Below are 17164 nucleotides of genomic sequence, written 5' to 3' on the forward strand. Positions count from 1 at the left end.
GAATGGACTTGAGGATATGGGGAGGGGGAAGGGTAAGCTGGGACAAAGTGAGAGGGTGACATGAACATGTATACACTACCAAACGTAAAATAGATGGCTAGTGGGAAGCAGCCACATAGCACAGGGAGATCAGCTCGGTGCTTTGTGACCACCTAGAGGGGTGGGATAGGGAGGGTGGGAGGGAGGGAGACGCAAGAGGGAAGAGATATGGGAACATATGTATATGTATAACTGATTCACTTTGTTATAAAGCAGAAACTAACACACCATTGTAAAGCAATTATACTCCAATAAAGATGAAAATAAATAAATAAAAATTAAAAAATAAAGATCCCGAATAGCCAAAGCAATCTTGAGAAAGAGAAATGGAGCTAGAGGAATCAGGCTCCCCGACTTCAAACTATACTACAAAGATACAGTAATCAATACAGTATGGTACTGGCACAAAAACAGAAATATAGATAAATGAGATAGGATAGAATGCCCAGAGATAAACCCACACACATATGGACACCTAATTTACAACAAAGGAGGCAAGAATATACAATGGAGAAAAGACAGCATCTGCAATAAGTGATACTGGGAAAACTGGATAGCTACATGTAAAAGAATGAAATTAGAACACTACCTAACACCATACACAAAAATAAACTCAAAATGGATTAAAGACCTAAATGTAAGTCCAGACACAATAAAACTCTTAGAGGAAAACAGGAAAAACACTCTTTGACATAAACCACAGCAAAATTTTTTTTTGATCCACCTCCTAGAGTAATGAAAATAAGACCAAAAATAAACAAATGTGACCTAATTGAACTTAAAAGCTTTTGCACAGCCAAGGAAACCATAAACAAGACAAAAGGACAACCCTCAGAATGGGAGAAAATATTTGCAAATGAAACAACTGACAAAGGATTAATCTCCAAAATATACAAACAGCTCATGGAGCTCAATATCAAAAAAACAAACAACCCAATTAAAAAATGGTCAGAAGACCTAAATAGACATTTCACCAAAGAAGACATACAGGTTGCGAAAAGGCACATGAGAAGATGCTCAACATCACTAATTATTAGAGAAATACAAATCAAAACTATGAGGTATCACCTCACACTGGTCAGAATGACCATTATCAGAAAATCTAGCAACAATAAATGCTGGAAAGGGTGTGGTGAAAAGGGAACCCTCTTGCACTGTTGTGGGAATGTAAATTGATACAGCCACTATGGAGAACAGTATGGAGGTTCCTTAAGAAACTAAAAATAGAACTACCATATGACCCAACAATCCCACTACTGGGCATATACCCTACGAATGCCATAATTCAAAAAGAGACATGTGTCACAATGTTCATTGCAGCACTATTTACAATAGCCAGGACGTGGAAGCAACCTAAGTGTCCATTGACAGATGAATGGGTAAAGAAGATGTGGCACATATACACAATGGAATATTACTCAGCCATAAAAAGAAACGAAATTGAGTTATTTGTAGTGAGGTGGATGGACCTAGAGACTGTCGTACAGAGTGAAGTAAGTCAGAGAGAGAATAACAAATACCATATGCTAACACATATATGTGGAAGTTAAAAAAAAAATGGTTCTGATGAACCTAGGGGCAGGACAGGAATAAAGACACAGACGTAGAGAATGGACTTGAGGACACGGTGGGGGAGGTGGAAGCTGCAGCAAAGTGAGAGTAGCACTGACATATATACACTCTCAAATGTAAAATAGGTAGCTGGTGGGAAGCAGCCGCGTAGCACAGGGAGATCAGCCCGGTGCTTTGTGACCACCTGGAGGGGTGGGATAGGGAGGGTGGGTGGGAGGCTCAAGAGGGAGGGGATAGGGCTTCCCTGGTGGCACAGTGGTTGAGAGTCCACCTGCCGATGCAGGGGACACGGGTTCGTGCCCCGGTCCGCGAAGATCCCACATGTCGCGGAGCGGCTGGGCCCGTGAGCCATGGCCGCTGGGCCTGCGCGTCTGGAGCCTGTGCTCTGCAGCGGGAAAGGCCACAACAGTGAGAGGCCCACGTACCAGAAAAAAAAAGAGGGAGGGGATATGGGGATATATGTATACATATGCCTTATTCACATTGTTGTATAACAGAAACTAACACAGCATTGTGAAACAATTATACTCCAGTAAAGATGTATTGAAAAAAATTTGATTACGAGTAAACTCAGCCATTTGGTAGACCTGAATTTTTCTGAACGGGCGTTCTAATTTTGACCTCTGATTGTCATGTGAGTTGTTTTACTTCTATCACTGTATCCAAGCATCGCTTAATGGTCTGTCTAGCCATCTGAGCCCCTTTGCTCCTTTTGCTGCTTCCTTTCCCCTGTAGGTATTTGTGTCTGTGAGTATGCTCTTCCTGAGTATTCACATTCTTAGAAATAGATGTGGGTTAAGTAATTAACTAAATATGTATCATCAATATATATCGTTTGCTATACTCATGTACTTGAATAGAGTATTTCCCAAAGAAAATCTTAAGTGATCTTCTCAGCCAATGTGTTACTCTTATTTAGCTTTCCTGCATGTGGGTTTATGTCTTCTTCCAGTAAAGTTTAAACAGCCAGTGATTGTTTACATCACTTATTATTTAACTTCCTGTGAATTCTTCGTGCTAAGATCCTTCAGACGGCCACGTGGGAGGTGATATTTGTACAAGATCACATTTAGTGTACACAAAAGAAAATGTTTTTTCACATCAGTGTCTTGTTCTTAAGATCCTTGGAGGCTAGAGGAGATTTTCTTTTTGTTTTAAATAATTGACCCATCCATTCTGGTATCTCCTCATGTTAATACATTTGTAGTCTTGTATGTATTACCTTGTATGTATTTACATACCTTCCCATGAATTTCACCTTAGCAAGATAAAATGGAAATAGCAATATAAATTTGCTGTCATTAAATACATACACACACACACACACACACACACATACAGAGACACACACACAAATGCCACTTATCTAAAAGGTAACAGTGAGAGCTGTGTGAGAGATGACTAGCCTCATGCCAACATGTTAATGCTGAGTTTCTGAATGTTTGTGTACAATTAGAGTTTTGTCATATTAAGACTTCTCAGCATTGGTGATATTCAAGATTATTTGTCTTTTCCTGAGTATGTCCTTGGAAACATTTGTTTAAAATGGTTAAAACCAGTGCTTAATGGATAAACAAACTATGGTACACTCATAATGATGGAATACTATTCAGTAATTAAAAAAAAAGAACTATTTATACAGTTGCCAACTTGAATGGATTTCAAAGGCATTGGGCCAAGTGAAAGATGTCAGCCAGTGTCAAGTTTGCATGTATTCCATTTATATGACATTATGGAAAAAGATGAAGCTATAGGATGAGGACAGGTCAATGACTGCCATGGATTAGGGGTGAGGGAACAATATGATAACAGTAGGATTGCATGCAGGAGTTTTTTGGGGGAACTGTTTTATGCCCCAATAGTGGTGGTAGTTACACAAATATATACATGTGTAAAAAAGTCATTGCATTGTACACACATGTAAAAAGTCAATTTCACTGTGTATTAATTTTTTAAAGTAAAATTTAAAAAGAAAAATTAGAGTGCTTGATTTTGCTTGTTGAGAACATCAAAGAAAAAATCTCATGATGACAGATACCAGGGATTCCTGTAAGAAAAATACTAATTGTACTTTTTTAATGAAAAATTCAGTGATGTAGTTACTAGGTTTACAAAGAAGCTGAAAATAATGCAACTTCTACTCAGTGAATAATACCTTCAGTTCCATGCAGAGTGTCAGGAATACTCAAAGTTATGTGTCCCCCAGCAGCTGTAACCCGGTACTCCTGTACTGCTGTAGCCTTTCCTGGCTTCTTTATGGTGATCACTTTCCTTCCTCGGTGTGTATACACGGCGTGTGACAGTTACGGTGGCTGTGGGAATCATAACTTTAAGTTCTGTGACTTCTGTGAGTAAAACGAGCCATAATGTTGAATTAATGTCATTCTTCACATTTAATTTCCGCGTTGTTCTAAGTGGAAGACTTACTGAGTATTTGAATAAAAGCAACGTGTTCATTTTTGATAGTGTGTAAATGATGGTGGTGATGTGGGCTTATTTTGTCACTGAATGAACGTGATCATTAAGTACAGGGAGGCTCCCTTGGGAGAGTGTGTATGGTGTGTTGGTCTGAGGAGTGATGGTTTTTAAGAAACATTCACTCTTCTGTTTGACAGCAGAAGGTGACAGTAGAAGATACGGGACCATGCACTTTAAACAGGAATTCTGATCCCAACACTGGCAGTTTTACAGAACTGCCTTCAAACAGGATTGGTTAAGTGGAACGTTGATTCGTTTCATAAAACTGGAGACACTAACGGGGTGATCAGGCTGCAGAAGATCAGACAGCTGATGTTACTTGTTGGTTCTGCACATGAAGACCTGATCGGGGTATTTTGGGTTTTGCAGATCAGGCAGAAGAGGAATCGCTGAGCTTCCAGGAGATAATCATGAGGAGAGTAATAGTGTAAAAGGCATGAGGAGAAATCTTTTGAAATTGGGAGAGTTGAGTAAGATTTGATTGTCATCATAGAGCGGTCTTCAGGCCGTCCTGTCCCACTCCCCCGGGTGTCATTTTACACATAACACAAGTAGGAGGTACCGACTGGGAAATGGACGGGAAGGTGACCAACAGAGGCCCAGCTGCCTCCTTCCTTGTCTGCTGTCAGGTCGAGCCCACATTGAGAGTGAGGGCTCTTTGCCCAGCTGGGCAGTGGTGATCCTTCCAGAGCCAGGGGCACCAGTGACTGAAGTGCTGGGGTCCTTAGAGAAAGGTCCAAGTGTCTGAAATCACCCTGGGTCCTGTGTGAATTTGAATTGAATGAAATGTATTCACAGTAAAGGGACATTCGAGCTGGGACTGGGAGAAAGGGGCAGATGTGATGGGAGAAGCACAGGTACAAACAGCCATAGGGCTTCTCTGCTCCCCGGTGAGGGCTTGGGAGGCTCCATGCCGACTTGTGATCGGGGCTCGTTTCTGCCTCGCTGCAGCATTTCTTGGTGTCACTGCATGCAGAGGGGGTAGACCAAAGAGCCCTGCTTGTTTGCAGCCCTTTGTCAGCCCTCTTAGGGCCTGAAGAAATGCCCTATTGTTGTAGAATCCAGGTTCTGTTGCTGCCTGAACTCCACTTGATAGAGAGACAGGGAGAGAGAGAGAGAGACAGAGAATGTCTTGGAAGGCAACCTGCCTTCCATCCAAGCAGGATCTCTGAATTGCGCCACAATCTCCCTGATCTTTGCTGTGGGTGGGAAGGACCAATGACCACAGTGCATCTGTTCCCCATCTTCGCCCCCTCAAAGCTTCATGGTCATCTAAGCAATCTCTGCAGGCCTGCTGCCTGTATCTAAATTTCATAACTTCAGAGTTACTCAGCCTTGTTTGGAGGGAGAAATCTCATGTTTTCCCACAGGAAAGCAGCCCTGGCTAATGTGTCCGACAAACGGGAACATCCCTAAAATGCTGGGAGACCTTTTAATCCCTTCCCTTCCACTTTGCCTTTCCATGCAGGTAGCTATCCTCACATCTAACCCAGAACCTTCATAAAATCCCAGAGCTCCTCTGGACCCCACATTGGTACATATAAAACCTGATAGAATGCAAATGTTTACTGCGTCCCATACTAACTGCCGAACCGCGCTCACTTCAGTGCCTGGTGGCATCATTTCCTAGGTTGTCAGAGGCATATTTAAGTAGGAAACATAGACACCCCCCAGTCTGAGATCATTTGTTGAGAAGTTGCATTTCCTTACTCTTTGGTTGGCTCTTGTACAGTTGCTAGACCCATGAGGTTATGTTTGGAGGAAGGTCTTTGTGGTCACATTTGAAATGTGTCCTACTAGACTGATAAACTCCGGTCTCTGGTACCTGATAGCCCTTTTCTCTTTGACGGCTGGGGGACCAGGCAGGTCCTCGATGGAGGGACCTGGCAGGATGGCCCTGCTGCTCACACTGCCTCCCCTGGGACAAAGTTGCTGGCACGCTAATGACTTGGATGAACTACGGATGCCTCAGCGGCCCTTCAGGAGAACGGAATCGGCCTTATCCACATGCTGATCAATGACTAAGAGGGCAGAGGCTGCAACCAGATGGACTCCAGTGAGTCAGCCTTTTACTGCCGAGACTTGCCACACACTCCGGAAGGCAGCCTGCATTTGACTATGCAAATGGCAGCTTCAAAGGGAAACACCCGATAAAGGATATCCTTGTAGGTTGATATTCTTTTGGTTTTTTAAAAGCAGGGTTATTATTACTTTTTCTTCTTGTTTACAGAAGCTCTGTGGAAGTGGTGATCTGAATGCTTCTCTGACATCCCAACGTTTCAAAGAGCTATCTGTAAGTGACATTCCTTAAAAACAAAGAAACACTAAAGTAAATGCTATAAATATTTCTTATCAAATGTTTGGATCTTTGCCTCTTTTATTTCTAAAGGATCCCGAACTGTTACCACCCACAAAGACAGGCCTTGCAAATTGTGTCTGGAAAAGATGAATTCAGTGTCTATTGATTTGTCAGAGTGGGATAGATTCTTCTAAAAATACAGAGCCATGAAATTGAGTGAGATGGTACAGGAGACAAAGCCATTTTGATGTGCTTTGAAATGTGGACGAGGAACTTTCAAAAGAACGCTGTGGAGAGTGACTTAGCCACAGATCGATTCATTGAAATTCAAATAAATGAAAAATAAATCATTTTATTTGTACTTTTTCTCCCAAAAGACACAAATTTGCTCTTTTCAAAACTTGAATTGGATTCGTTTAAGAAATATTCAGAAACTGAATTTGATGTTGTGGCTTGTAGGAGTTGATGCATTCCTGGAGAGGAAAAGTGAACTTGGTGGGAGGTGAGACTGTGTGGGTAAGTGTAGGAAACACTATAATGGGGACCAGGGAGTGAAAGAAAAATATGCCACAGGCAGGAGAGCAGAGAGGAAGTGTCTCCCATATGGACCCAGGTGTGGGGCCCATGTTGGCTGGACATGGATTAGTAGGTGATCAGCTGAGTAGTTGTGAATGGGAGTGTTTTTGTTACATGTGCAGGAGGTGTACCTGAACTGATGGGGGTTGGTGGGCTGAGGGGAGAAGAGGAGGGAGACATCGCACATCCGAGCTGAGAGGTGTGGACCAGGGTCGTGGGACCCCGCCCCATAGCTGGACTTCTGCATTGTATATCCTCTCTGGGTCCTCCACTGGGAGCTGTAGGATAAGGATCCTGCAGGGCATGGGTGAGTTTAGGGGGATGTCAGATGTCGGCATGCAACTTACCTGCTTCTTCTTGGGAAGTTAATACTGTGAAGCTATTGTCATGAATTCTCATAGAATCCCGCTGGGGAGAAGGATAAAGAACAGTGTAACCATGTCATCGACATGGGTGGGTGGGAGCAGAGGATGACGCTCACAGATTCGCCATTACAGTGATCATCTTTTTTCCTTAAATGAAGAAGTGTTTCCGACATTCTGTTTCTTGGGCCTAAGACAACTGACTTCAATGCCTTCTCCATCTGTGCAGACTCACGGGGAAGCCGGCGACGGCTTGAGTAACCTGCCCAACCCTTTCGCCTACCTCCTCACCATCCACCTGAAAGAAGGCCGGAACCTGGTGGTCCGGGATCGCTGTGGTAAGGCCTGGCTCTGGGCGCCCTTGGTAGCCTGCAGACCTCTTCCTCTCAACTCTCCTGTCAACCTTGCTAGTCACCTTTTTCCATCTCAGCAAGGCTGGTGCTAGACTGGAGCTCAAATCTGAGCTTCTCCAGGTATCAAGGTATTTGCATTGAGTTATTGAAACACATGGAATCTTACTGTCCTTTTTTTATGATTAATAATAATCAAATATTGATGATCACATAACGTTATTGTAGAATGAAATAAGATCGCTGTAAGTGCTTTATGGCTGGTATATAACCACTGCTAAAGAAAATGTTTCCTTGATCCTAGTTTAATTATCCATGAGAAATACGTAAATACATTCTTGATCTAAGTTAGCAAACATACGCATAGATGGAAATGCCCTTTGAACCACCCTCCTTCCTGCCCTGAAATCCCACTGGACTCCCCTCCCTCTGGATAACATCTGTTATGATGTTATATGTGATTGATCTGTTCACCTTTGCTACCTCTTTCTGTGCATTTACACACACGTATATTTCTTAATTAAAGTGATATCTTAATATCGTTATTCTGCAGTATTATTCTGCATATTCCATATTCTGCACTAAGTTTTTTTAAACTTTACAATATGAATTAAAAAATTTCCATGCTTTTCCACATAACTATATCTCCCTTCTTTTAAATACTAATAGTATTCCATAGTATGCTGTGTTAAGTATCTGTTTCTCTGCTGATGATAGTTGTTTTTTCTTACTTTATCAGCCATATAAATGATGCTGTAATAAACATACTGTATATGGCTCCATACACAGATAAGAATATATCTTAGATTAAAAATAGTGTATGTTTAAGAGCAGACAGTGGAGTCAGACTGCCTGGGCTCAGTTTTTTCCATTTATTGCTATCTGATTTAAGAAATGCTCCTGGATCCCCCTGTGACTGAGGTTCCCCATCTGTAAAACAAGAACATTAGTAATGACCTACCTTATAGGCTTTTAAGAGGATTGAAGGTAGTGACTTAAAACTTTGTTGGGCTTCTAGCACTTAATAAAAGTTATTAAGCTCAGGACAGAACCTAGAAATGCAATTACAGGATCCTGAAGATGCACATTTTCCAATGTAAGAGATACTGGTACATGGCCCCCTAAAAGGTACAGAGTATGTCCTCTCCTACACTATGGTTATGTGTTCCCTACCTTGTCGCCATTGAATATTTCCTTTTATCACTCTGCTTAGTTTTTGGCAATTTTCTAGGTCAAGTGTCCACTTGTTTTAAGTCGTGCTTCGTGGATTATGATGGTGATGAACATGGCCCTTTGTAGTTCCTCTCCTGTGAATGGCTCTCTGTATCCTTTGCCCAGTTTTCCATTGAGCTTTTCTTTCTAAATTTTTTTTTCTTTTTTTCTGCGGTACGCAGGCCTCTCACTGCTGTGGCCTCTCCCGTTGCGGAGCACAGGCTCCGGACGCGCAGGCTCAGCGGCCATGGCTCACGGGCCCAGCCGCTCTGCGGCATGTGGGATCTTCCCGGACCGGGGCACGAACCTGTGTCCCCTGCGTCAGCAGGCGGACTCTCAACCACTGCGCCACCAGAGAAGCCCTCCTTCTAAATTTTTGTGAGTCTTTAAAATTTTCAGCATTCATTTGTTTGTTGGGTGTTGCAATTTTTCTTCGCCAGTCTGCTGTTTACCCCTCATTTTTATGGCCTCTTTTGTCCTTCAGAGGTTTAACATCTCATTACAGGTAAACATATCTGTTTTTCCTTTGTTGTCTCTTTTCATTTATTTCTTTTAGTAGGTGGGACCTTTTTATTCTAAAGAATTTTGTGTCTTTCTCCAGGTCTTTGCCAGTCTGTCCTGCTAGTTCCTCTCTACTTTGTTTTGGAAAAACTGTGAAACGGAGGATGGGTCTCCCTTCCGTTTGTCTTCTGTGTCTCTTACTTCTTCTTCCTCATTCTTGCCATTACATTTTTTTTTCAGGAAGAATTCCTCAGCCGGGCCTTCCAGCTCACTGTTTTCTCGTCAGTTGTTATGATCATTGTGATATTCTGTTCATCTTTTGAGTTGGCATTTTTTTTTTTTTCATTTTTAGAACAGGCTATTTCATGCATGAGAGGTTGCCGTCAGCTTTGAGAGCATTAAGTATACTTTGAAAATCTCCCGTTTGGTGCTTTCTCCCTCGGATATCCTTGGGTTGTGTTTTCCGCTCCTCTTTCTATTTGTGTGTCCCTGTTGCCATCTGTGGATGCTGTTTTTACTTACTGTGTCCTGACTTCACTGAGCATAAGCAGGGTTGGGACATGCAGCCAGACAGGGAGAGCCAGTCGTTCAGGCCGGCTCCTGGTGATGCCCCGTCATGGAAAACCTTCCTCAATGGCTTCCTGCCCACGCTCACGTTTCCTGCTTGCAAGTGCCTTTGCTGGTCACTGCTCGGCACCAAAGGGACAGGGCAGTGCTGGGCCATCCAGCTGCTCTATGTGTGCTGTGCCAAGCAGTCACCGTGGTACTTGCTCAGGCCATCTTCTGCTTCCTGTATCCACTGCCTCCAAGCTGGAGCATCCCTGGTTCACCTGTCATCCTATCCTCTTGGCCCACCTCTGCCCCTGAAACTTTTTCTGCTGTGACTTTCTACTGCTCCTGTTTTGGACTGTGGGTTCTTCCATCAATCTGATCTCACCGACTTCCATCTTTTAGATCTGCATATACCCACTTTTTGAAAACAAAATTACTATCTTTCTCTTTTCTGTCTCTTTCTCTCTCTCTCTCTCTGTCTTTTCGTAATTTCTCAGGATTTCAAAATGGTGAACAAATTTCACTTTCTACTTGTTGGTAAATAGTGTTTTCTGTCAAAGTTATAATTTCTTATCCATCAGTTGTGCAACTTCTTGTGTACTGTCATTGTGTACTATTATCATAAATGTCTGCATCTTAATAGATGGCTCTCTTAAGGTTATTTTGAATGATTTGGGGCAGATAGCAATCTTGTACCTGAAATCACATCTGAGGGACACGATCATAAACTAGAGTGAGGTGCCTACCCACAAATATCCTGACTCTTGCTCAGAACCTGCAGTGTCCAGTGGATGCTTCTGTCAAATGATGCTCATTATGGAGCTCGATTTGGAACAGTTTATCTGGAGATTGGAAGTGTGTTCCACAGAGAGCACATTTAACTCTACTGGAAAGAAAGTGCTCTAAACCTTTAAAATACACGTCCTGTTGTAAATTTTTGGAAAGCTCCAATATAGTGTGTAACTTCGGGGCTGTGCCTAGGCCTTGGACCTCTTCCAGGACCAGCTGCCCCTTTTCCAGTTTTGCCATCTGTTCTGATTATTTATCCCTAATTGATGTGAGTGATCTGGCCACACCACCCTTGATATATCACACCAGTACCCTTACAACAGATACTCAGGAGACAGTCAGTAAACCTGGCAGATGACGGGGGAGCCATTGCCTACATCAGAAAATGACCGAAACAATAGGGTTTTTGTGTGCTACTCCACACCTCGCTGCTTCAGGGCCAAAGGAGAGACTGTAATCTGTGCTCTAATCCCGTCAATACCATCTCTCTCTTTGTAGTTTCATCCGAGTTAAGCATCATATGACATTTGGCTTTATCTTGTGTCAACCTAATATAATCCAAGGATAAATACCTAGTAAGCCATCTAGATCATAACCTGTTTCAGCACCTATATCTTTTACAACCAGTAACATTGTTCCTGTCTCTTTTATTTATTGGGAAGATTAATCATTATCTATTAAGAAAACATCCCCCTCTCAGCAAGTGCTTCTCCTAGACTTTGCAGTGTGGCGTACCTTCCTTACTGTGACTGTGTTCAGGACTGCTCGATTTTCACAGGTATTAAGGTAGTGATCAGGGCATGTTCGGTGCCCACTGTTGATCTGTGCAGGGATCATAGTCACTGGCGCCTGTGCTTGCCTCCTTTGCCCCGGACTGACATGGCTTATTGCTATGCCAATATTTTCTATGGAGCCCAGCCCACCCTCAGAATTTTATCCAGCACAGTCCTTCCGGCCAGTAGTTCTCAAATTTGAGTGAGTATCAGAACAACCTAGAGGGCTTATGAAAATACACATTGCCCACCCCCAGAGGTTCTGATTCTGTAGGTCTGGGGTGTGGCCCGAGAACTTACATTTCTGACAAGTTCCCAAGGGATCACGATTGCAGCTGGTCCAGGAACCACCTTGTGAGGACCACTGCTCTAGACACTGGGTGGTGGCACTTGAGCAGAAACACGTGCTTCCCCTGGTAGGGAGAGTTTCAATTCCCGATTAGACACAGCGTTTTCTTTTCTTGGGGCCGGACCTCATTATGCATTTGCACTCTTACTCCAGTTGTATTCTCTGAACATAATTTAACGTGGTATTCACCTCATTAACATAATTAGGTACAGAGAACGGTGTGATGTGCCAAAGTACCAAAGATAAAAGGACTTGTGAATTATCTGTGAATTTACACTACGCTGTATCACATGTTCTCCGATTCTCTGGATATGGGATCGATAGCCGATAGTTTCAGTACTAAATATCCTTCAAGATCTATTCACATGGCATTTCTATCTAGTCTTTTATATTTTTCACGGACATAAGCTCCCTGTCATCTCGGTCCTATGAAAATTTTACGTCTATAAACCATACACCTTTACCCTCAATTGGATAAATGCCTGGTCATCCCTGTTGCTATTAGTGCTATATTAGCTGGGTAACCGTTTTATTCATCTTCGTATGCCCTACCGTGCCATACTGGAGGTTTATACATAGAATGCTTTTAATACATTTTAGTTCTTCATTAGGGAAATCCAACTTAAGTGCCGGACTTAAAGGCAAGGAGTATTAAAGACTATCGTGAAAGGGAAAACATCTTCCCAGGGGGGAACAGAGTTCCTTCACTCACACCTTGACTCAGCAAGCGTTTATTCAGTCCCTTCAGTGAGATGAGCATCACACTGGTACTCGACTGGGACCTAGTGATAGAGTCCAGAAAAAAAAAGACTTACATACAAGCAACCCATTTAACAGAAGTCCTAATTCAGGTGATTGAAGTACAGAGACTAAGTGACTTGACCAGGGACTTGCAGGGAGGCAGTGGCTGAGGTAGGACTCACCAGAATGGGTGGTTCTGGGGGACAAGAGGAGGAATGAGACATTACAATCTACTTCTTGGCTTGTGATTTCTGATGGTGACTCACTCATTCTCAAGTGGAATTTACCCATCTGCAAAACGGGCATGATGTAGCTTGCCTTATAATGTAGTTGTAAGAACTGAAAAAAAGAAAGTGTATGTAACATAGTGCCGTACATAGAGAAAATAGTCAATAAATGGTAGTGTGCGTGTTATGGTAATTAATGAATAATGATAATGAACTTGGCCCGTGATCCTGACTCCCACTGCAGAGCTGGTTCCTGTGATCCGTGTCAGCTTTCCCATCAGTGACCTTGGACACTTGGCTCTTAGTTTGGGTTAATTTGTCAGTACCCTTGTGCTCTCTCTTTATGCCCCGTCTTCAGTATAGGAGTTGATTTATGTTTTATTTTACATATATTCAATCATGTCTTTTATATTTGTCTAAAATATAATCAATTTGATCAAATGTTGATTTCACTTATGACAGGGATGCGTTCAAAGTGTTGTTGAACTGTGTTGCACCGTTGACTACAGAGGACCTGCTCCAGGATATTTAACCCAATTGTGCCATCACTCTTGGTGAATTTTTAGGGAGAAAAATATTTTTTTCATGAATCATTCCCTGCCGAGGGAAGAGGTCACCATTTCCTTTGGATTATTACATAATCATTGCTGCGTAGGTAACATTCCATCTAGAACATGGGTTGGCAAACCTTTTCTGTACAGGGACAGAAATGAATATTTTAGAGTTTATGGGGCATAGGTCCATAAACTTAGTGACAGCTACTCTGCTGGTCTAGTGACCAAACAGCCATAGATAATATGTAAACCAGTGGACACGACCATGCTCCAGTACAACTTTATTTCTAAAAACAGGCACGAGGCTGGATTTTACCCATGTCCAAAATTTGCTGACCTCAGTCTAGAATATCATGATCTGATTTTGGATTTTCTCTTGGAGAAGCTGCTTTTTAGAGTAGCCAAGTACATCTTTATTTAAAATAAGGAGGTACAAGCTCATGAGGAAGTGATCAAGTTGTGAAGCTCATGTTTTCAAATGAAGTATCTGGAAAACATCTCAGTAATGTGACATAAAATAATGCAGAAAAATCTAGAGATGTTGGGTAGTAAAAAGTCATTTTTTCCCCCCTATATTTTCACTGGGCAGTAAAGTGAAAAGTCATCATATCTCTCTCAGGAAAAGATGTTTCTGACACACCTAAAGAAAGGATGTTCAAAGGCCCTTATAGGGTTTGTGATTGAGGACTGGAAACTTTGTCACTCGGCCCATCCAGAAAGAAGGAGGAGAGCCTCTCAGAAACAGGGATCCCCCCAACTTCTCACAGGGTTATGAATCCATCAGCTAGGGGCTGGACGATGGCTTTCCCTGGTGTAAAGAGTGCTGTGAACATTTTATCTAAATCTCTCACTTCTCTGGCTCAGACACAGGGCTGGTTTGTTAAGTAGACTATCAAGTTGTGATTTTGAGATTTTCTGGGAGATTTGGTGACGTTTGTTATACTAGGAAGTTGCTAATTCTAAACAATGTACAGGTCTAGCGAGGGTGTCAGGAACGTACTGTTACGTAGTCGCCACCCAGAGCATCCCAGGGTCTTTAGCTGTCAACTCCTCTATTCCTTGTACAGAATAGATAGATAGGGGAATGTGTGTGTATGTGTGTGTGTGTGTGTGTGTGTGTGTGTGTGTACACTGAGTAAACCCAGCAAAACCCACAGCTCATGAAAAAGAACTGGAGTTAGTGAGTGACTAAGCAGTAACTCACCTCGCTGTCATGATCATGCCTGTCCATCTATGAGTCACTGTGGATGTAAGACCAGTATCATGGAGCACTGAGAGGTTTTGATGAGGTCCCTCTGGAAGTGTGGCCACGTTGAGAAGATTGCCTCTTACAGGTCATTTTCCAGTTCCTCAGGAATTTCTCTTCAATTCCCTGGCGTGTAGTCCTTCAGCTTTGACTAGACTTGACCCACTGTTGGAGAGTTCTGTGCTAAACAGCCTCTTTTTGTTTTTTTCCTTTGCTGGGCCACTTGGGTTGCTACAGTGGTCTTTCTAGGAATGAGCCTTACTTGGATGCTGTAAAATGCCCAGGCATTTCCTGAAGCCCATCTTCCCAAGCCATCTCTAGGAGAAAACTCGAGCCCTCCCTGTCTCTCTGCTCTGTCCCGGTTATTCCCTGTTGCCTGTCTGCTGGTCACACATTCCCTCCTTTTCTGTCACCTAATTTTCCTTTGCTCTATCTTTCCACTCCTCTCCCTCATCCCAGCTTCTTCCTTTTACTCCTTTATATTTCCCGTTTCCTTCCCACTCTTTTTCTGGGAGGTTCTACAGACTGTATTGTTTTTGACCAAACCAGACACCTGTATTAAGTTCTCCGTCTGAGCCATTGTCTGGTTAACTCTTGAGGGTCCATAATTTTGAGATTGGTAAAGCAGAAGGAATGTGGTAGGAACAATTCATTTTATTTTATTTATTTATTTATTTATTTATTTATTTACATCTTTATTGGAGTATAATTGCTTTACAATGGTGTGTTAGTTTCTGCTTTATAACAAAGTGAATCAGTTATACATATACATATGTTCCCATATCTCTTCCCTCTTGTGTCTCCCTCCCTCCCACCCTTCCTATCCTACCCCTCTAGGTGGTCACAAAGCATGGAGCTGATCTCCCTGTGCCATGCAGCTGCTTCCCACTAGCTATCTATTTTACGTTTGGTAGTGTATATATGTCCATGCCACTCTCTCACTTTGTCACAGCTTACCCTTCCCCCTCCCCATGTCCTCAAGTCCATTCTCTAGTAGGTCTATGTCTTTATTCCCATCTTACCTGTGGGTTATTCATGACATTTTTTTTTTCTTAGATTCCATATATATGTGTTAGCATACGGTATTTGTCTTTCTCTTTCTGACTTACTTCACTCTGTATGACAGACTCTAGGTCCATCCACCTCACTACAAATAACTCAATTTCGTTTCTTTTTATGGCTGAGTAATATTCCATTGTATATATAAGCCACATCTTCTTTATCCATTCATCCGATGATGGACACTTAGATTGCTTCCATCTCCTCGTTATTGTAAATAGAGCTGCAATGAACATTTTGGTACATGACTCTTTTTGAATTAAATGGGAGAAAATATTTGCAAATGAAGCAACTGACAAAGGATTAATCTCCAAAATTTACAAGCAGCTCATACAACTCAATAACAAAAAAAGGACCAATTCATTTTAAGTCTAACTGCTTCACAGTTTGGTTGACATATAGAGAGTGTTGAACCCTGGCTCAGTGTCCCATGAAAGGGAATGCGGCCAAGAAAATATTTTGGTGTCCTCGAACTGGTATTGCTAAAGCCAGCAGCCCTGTTTTCTAGGCCTGGCATGAGCACCATGTGACATGGGCAGGCCTCTTGTCTTGGAAAAAATGCACCACTCAAAGCTTAAATCCCGGAGCATTAATTCCTGGAAAACAACAGCCCTTTCATTGAAACCCTGTGTTTATTGTTCATGTGAAGGGTGGTTGCATAGTGTCCTGCTGTGCACTAGCATACTAGGTTGCTGATGCCCTCTGGTGGCCACATTTCAATACTGCAAAAGGGAAAGAAAAGTCCATTGCAGGAGTTCACTGCAACATCACTAGGGCGTACATATCCCTTCAGCTGTAGGCCTGAGGGCTGAGGGTTCATGGTCGTCTTCTTGATGTGAGTTTTAGGCAATGACAATTCGTGACCCATTCATCCAGCAAACGGTTCTCTAATCCCAGCCCAGGTAGACTGGGACAGCTGTTTTCAGAGCAGGGACAGGTACTTTTGCAGATTATAGGAAGAATGCATTGGATAAGTCATTTCCCTGTTTGAAAGGAATGGTTTAGACAAAAATTTTTAAAGATCTCCCACTAGTGTGAAAAGTTGGCCATGCAATAGGGGTTTAATAAATTACGAAACTGCTACCAAAACGTTCAAATGTCAGGCATCTCTGATTTGGGTCCTGTTTGCCTCTTGCGATTTAGTAGGTTGATTTTAAAGATTGTACCATTTCTATGATTATATATTTTTCTTTAAAAAGGAAAGGATGCTCTTGTATTAGACCTAGAGAGGAACATTCTCCTCATTGCAGCTGTGATTGGGGGACAGGCTGGATGTTTCTAGAACTCTGTGTTATATGCTGAGGATCAGCCGTGTAGCTTCCCAGCAGGTGTGCTGTGAATGGGATGCACTGAGGGTTCACCCCTCTGCCTCCGGGCAGCTCTGTGGGCTTGGGCCAGCCCCTCAGCAGTCTCTTCGGTATACTCTGTGCTGCCCAACACAGATGACCTTGTTTGTGCTAGGATGGGAAGTGTTGGGGGCACTGG

At 42.6% G+C, this 17164-nt stretch overlaps 1 protein-coding gene across 1 annotated transcript in view; it reads left to right on the forward strand.

The window, feature by feature from the left end:
• Window positions 1–17164, forward strand: part of MCTP2 (multiple C2 and transmembrane domain containing 2) — a 251663-nt gene that overhangs the window by 75296 nt on the left and 159203 nt on the right. Inside the window, exons 3-4 of the mRNA XM_060003640.1 lie at window positions 6320–6382; window positions 7556–7664. Of these exons, the coding sequence (XP_059859623.1) occupies window positions 6320–6382; window positions 7556–7664 (172 nt within the window). The remainder of the gene's footprint in view (window positions 1–6319; window positions 6383–7555; window positions 7665–17164) is intronic.

This window comes from Delphinus delphis, chromosome 2 (assembly GCF_949987515.2).
Source record: "Delphinus delphis chromosome 2, mDelDel1.2, whole genome shotgun sequence".
NCBI classification, from domain to species: Eukaryota; Metazoa; Chordata; class Mammalia; order Artiodactyla; family Delphinidae; genus Delphinus; species Delphinus delphis.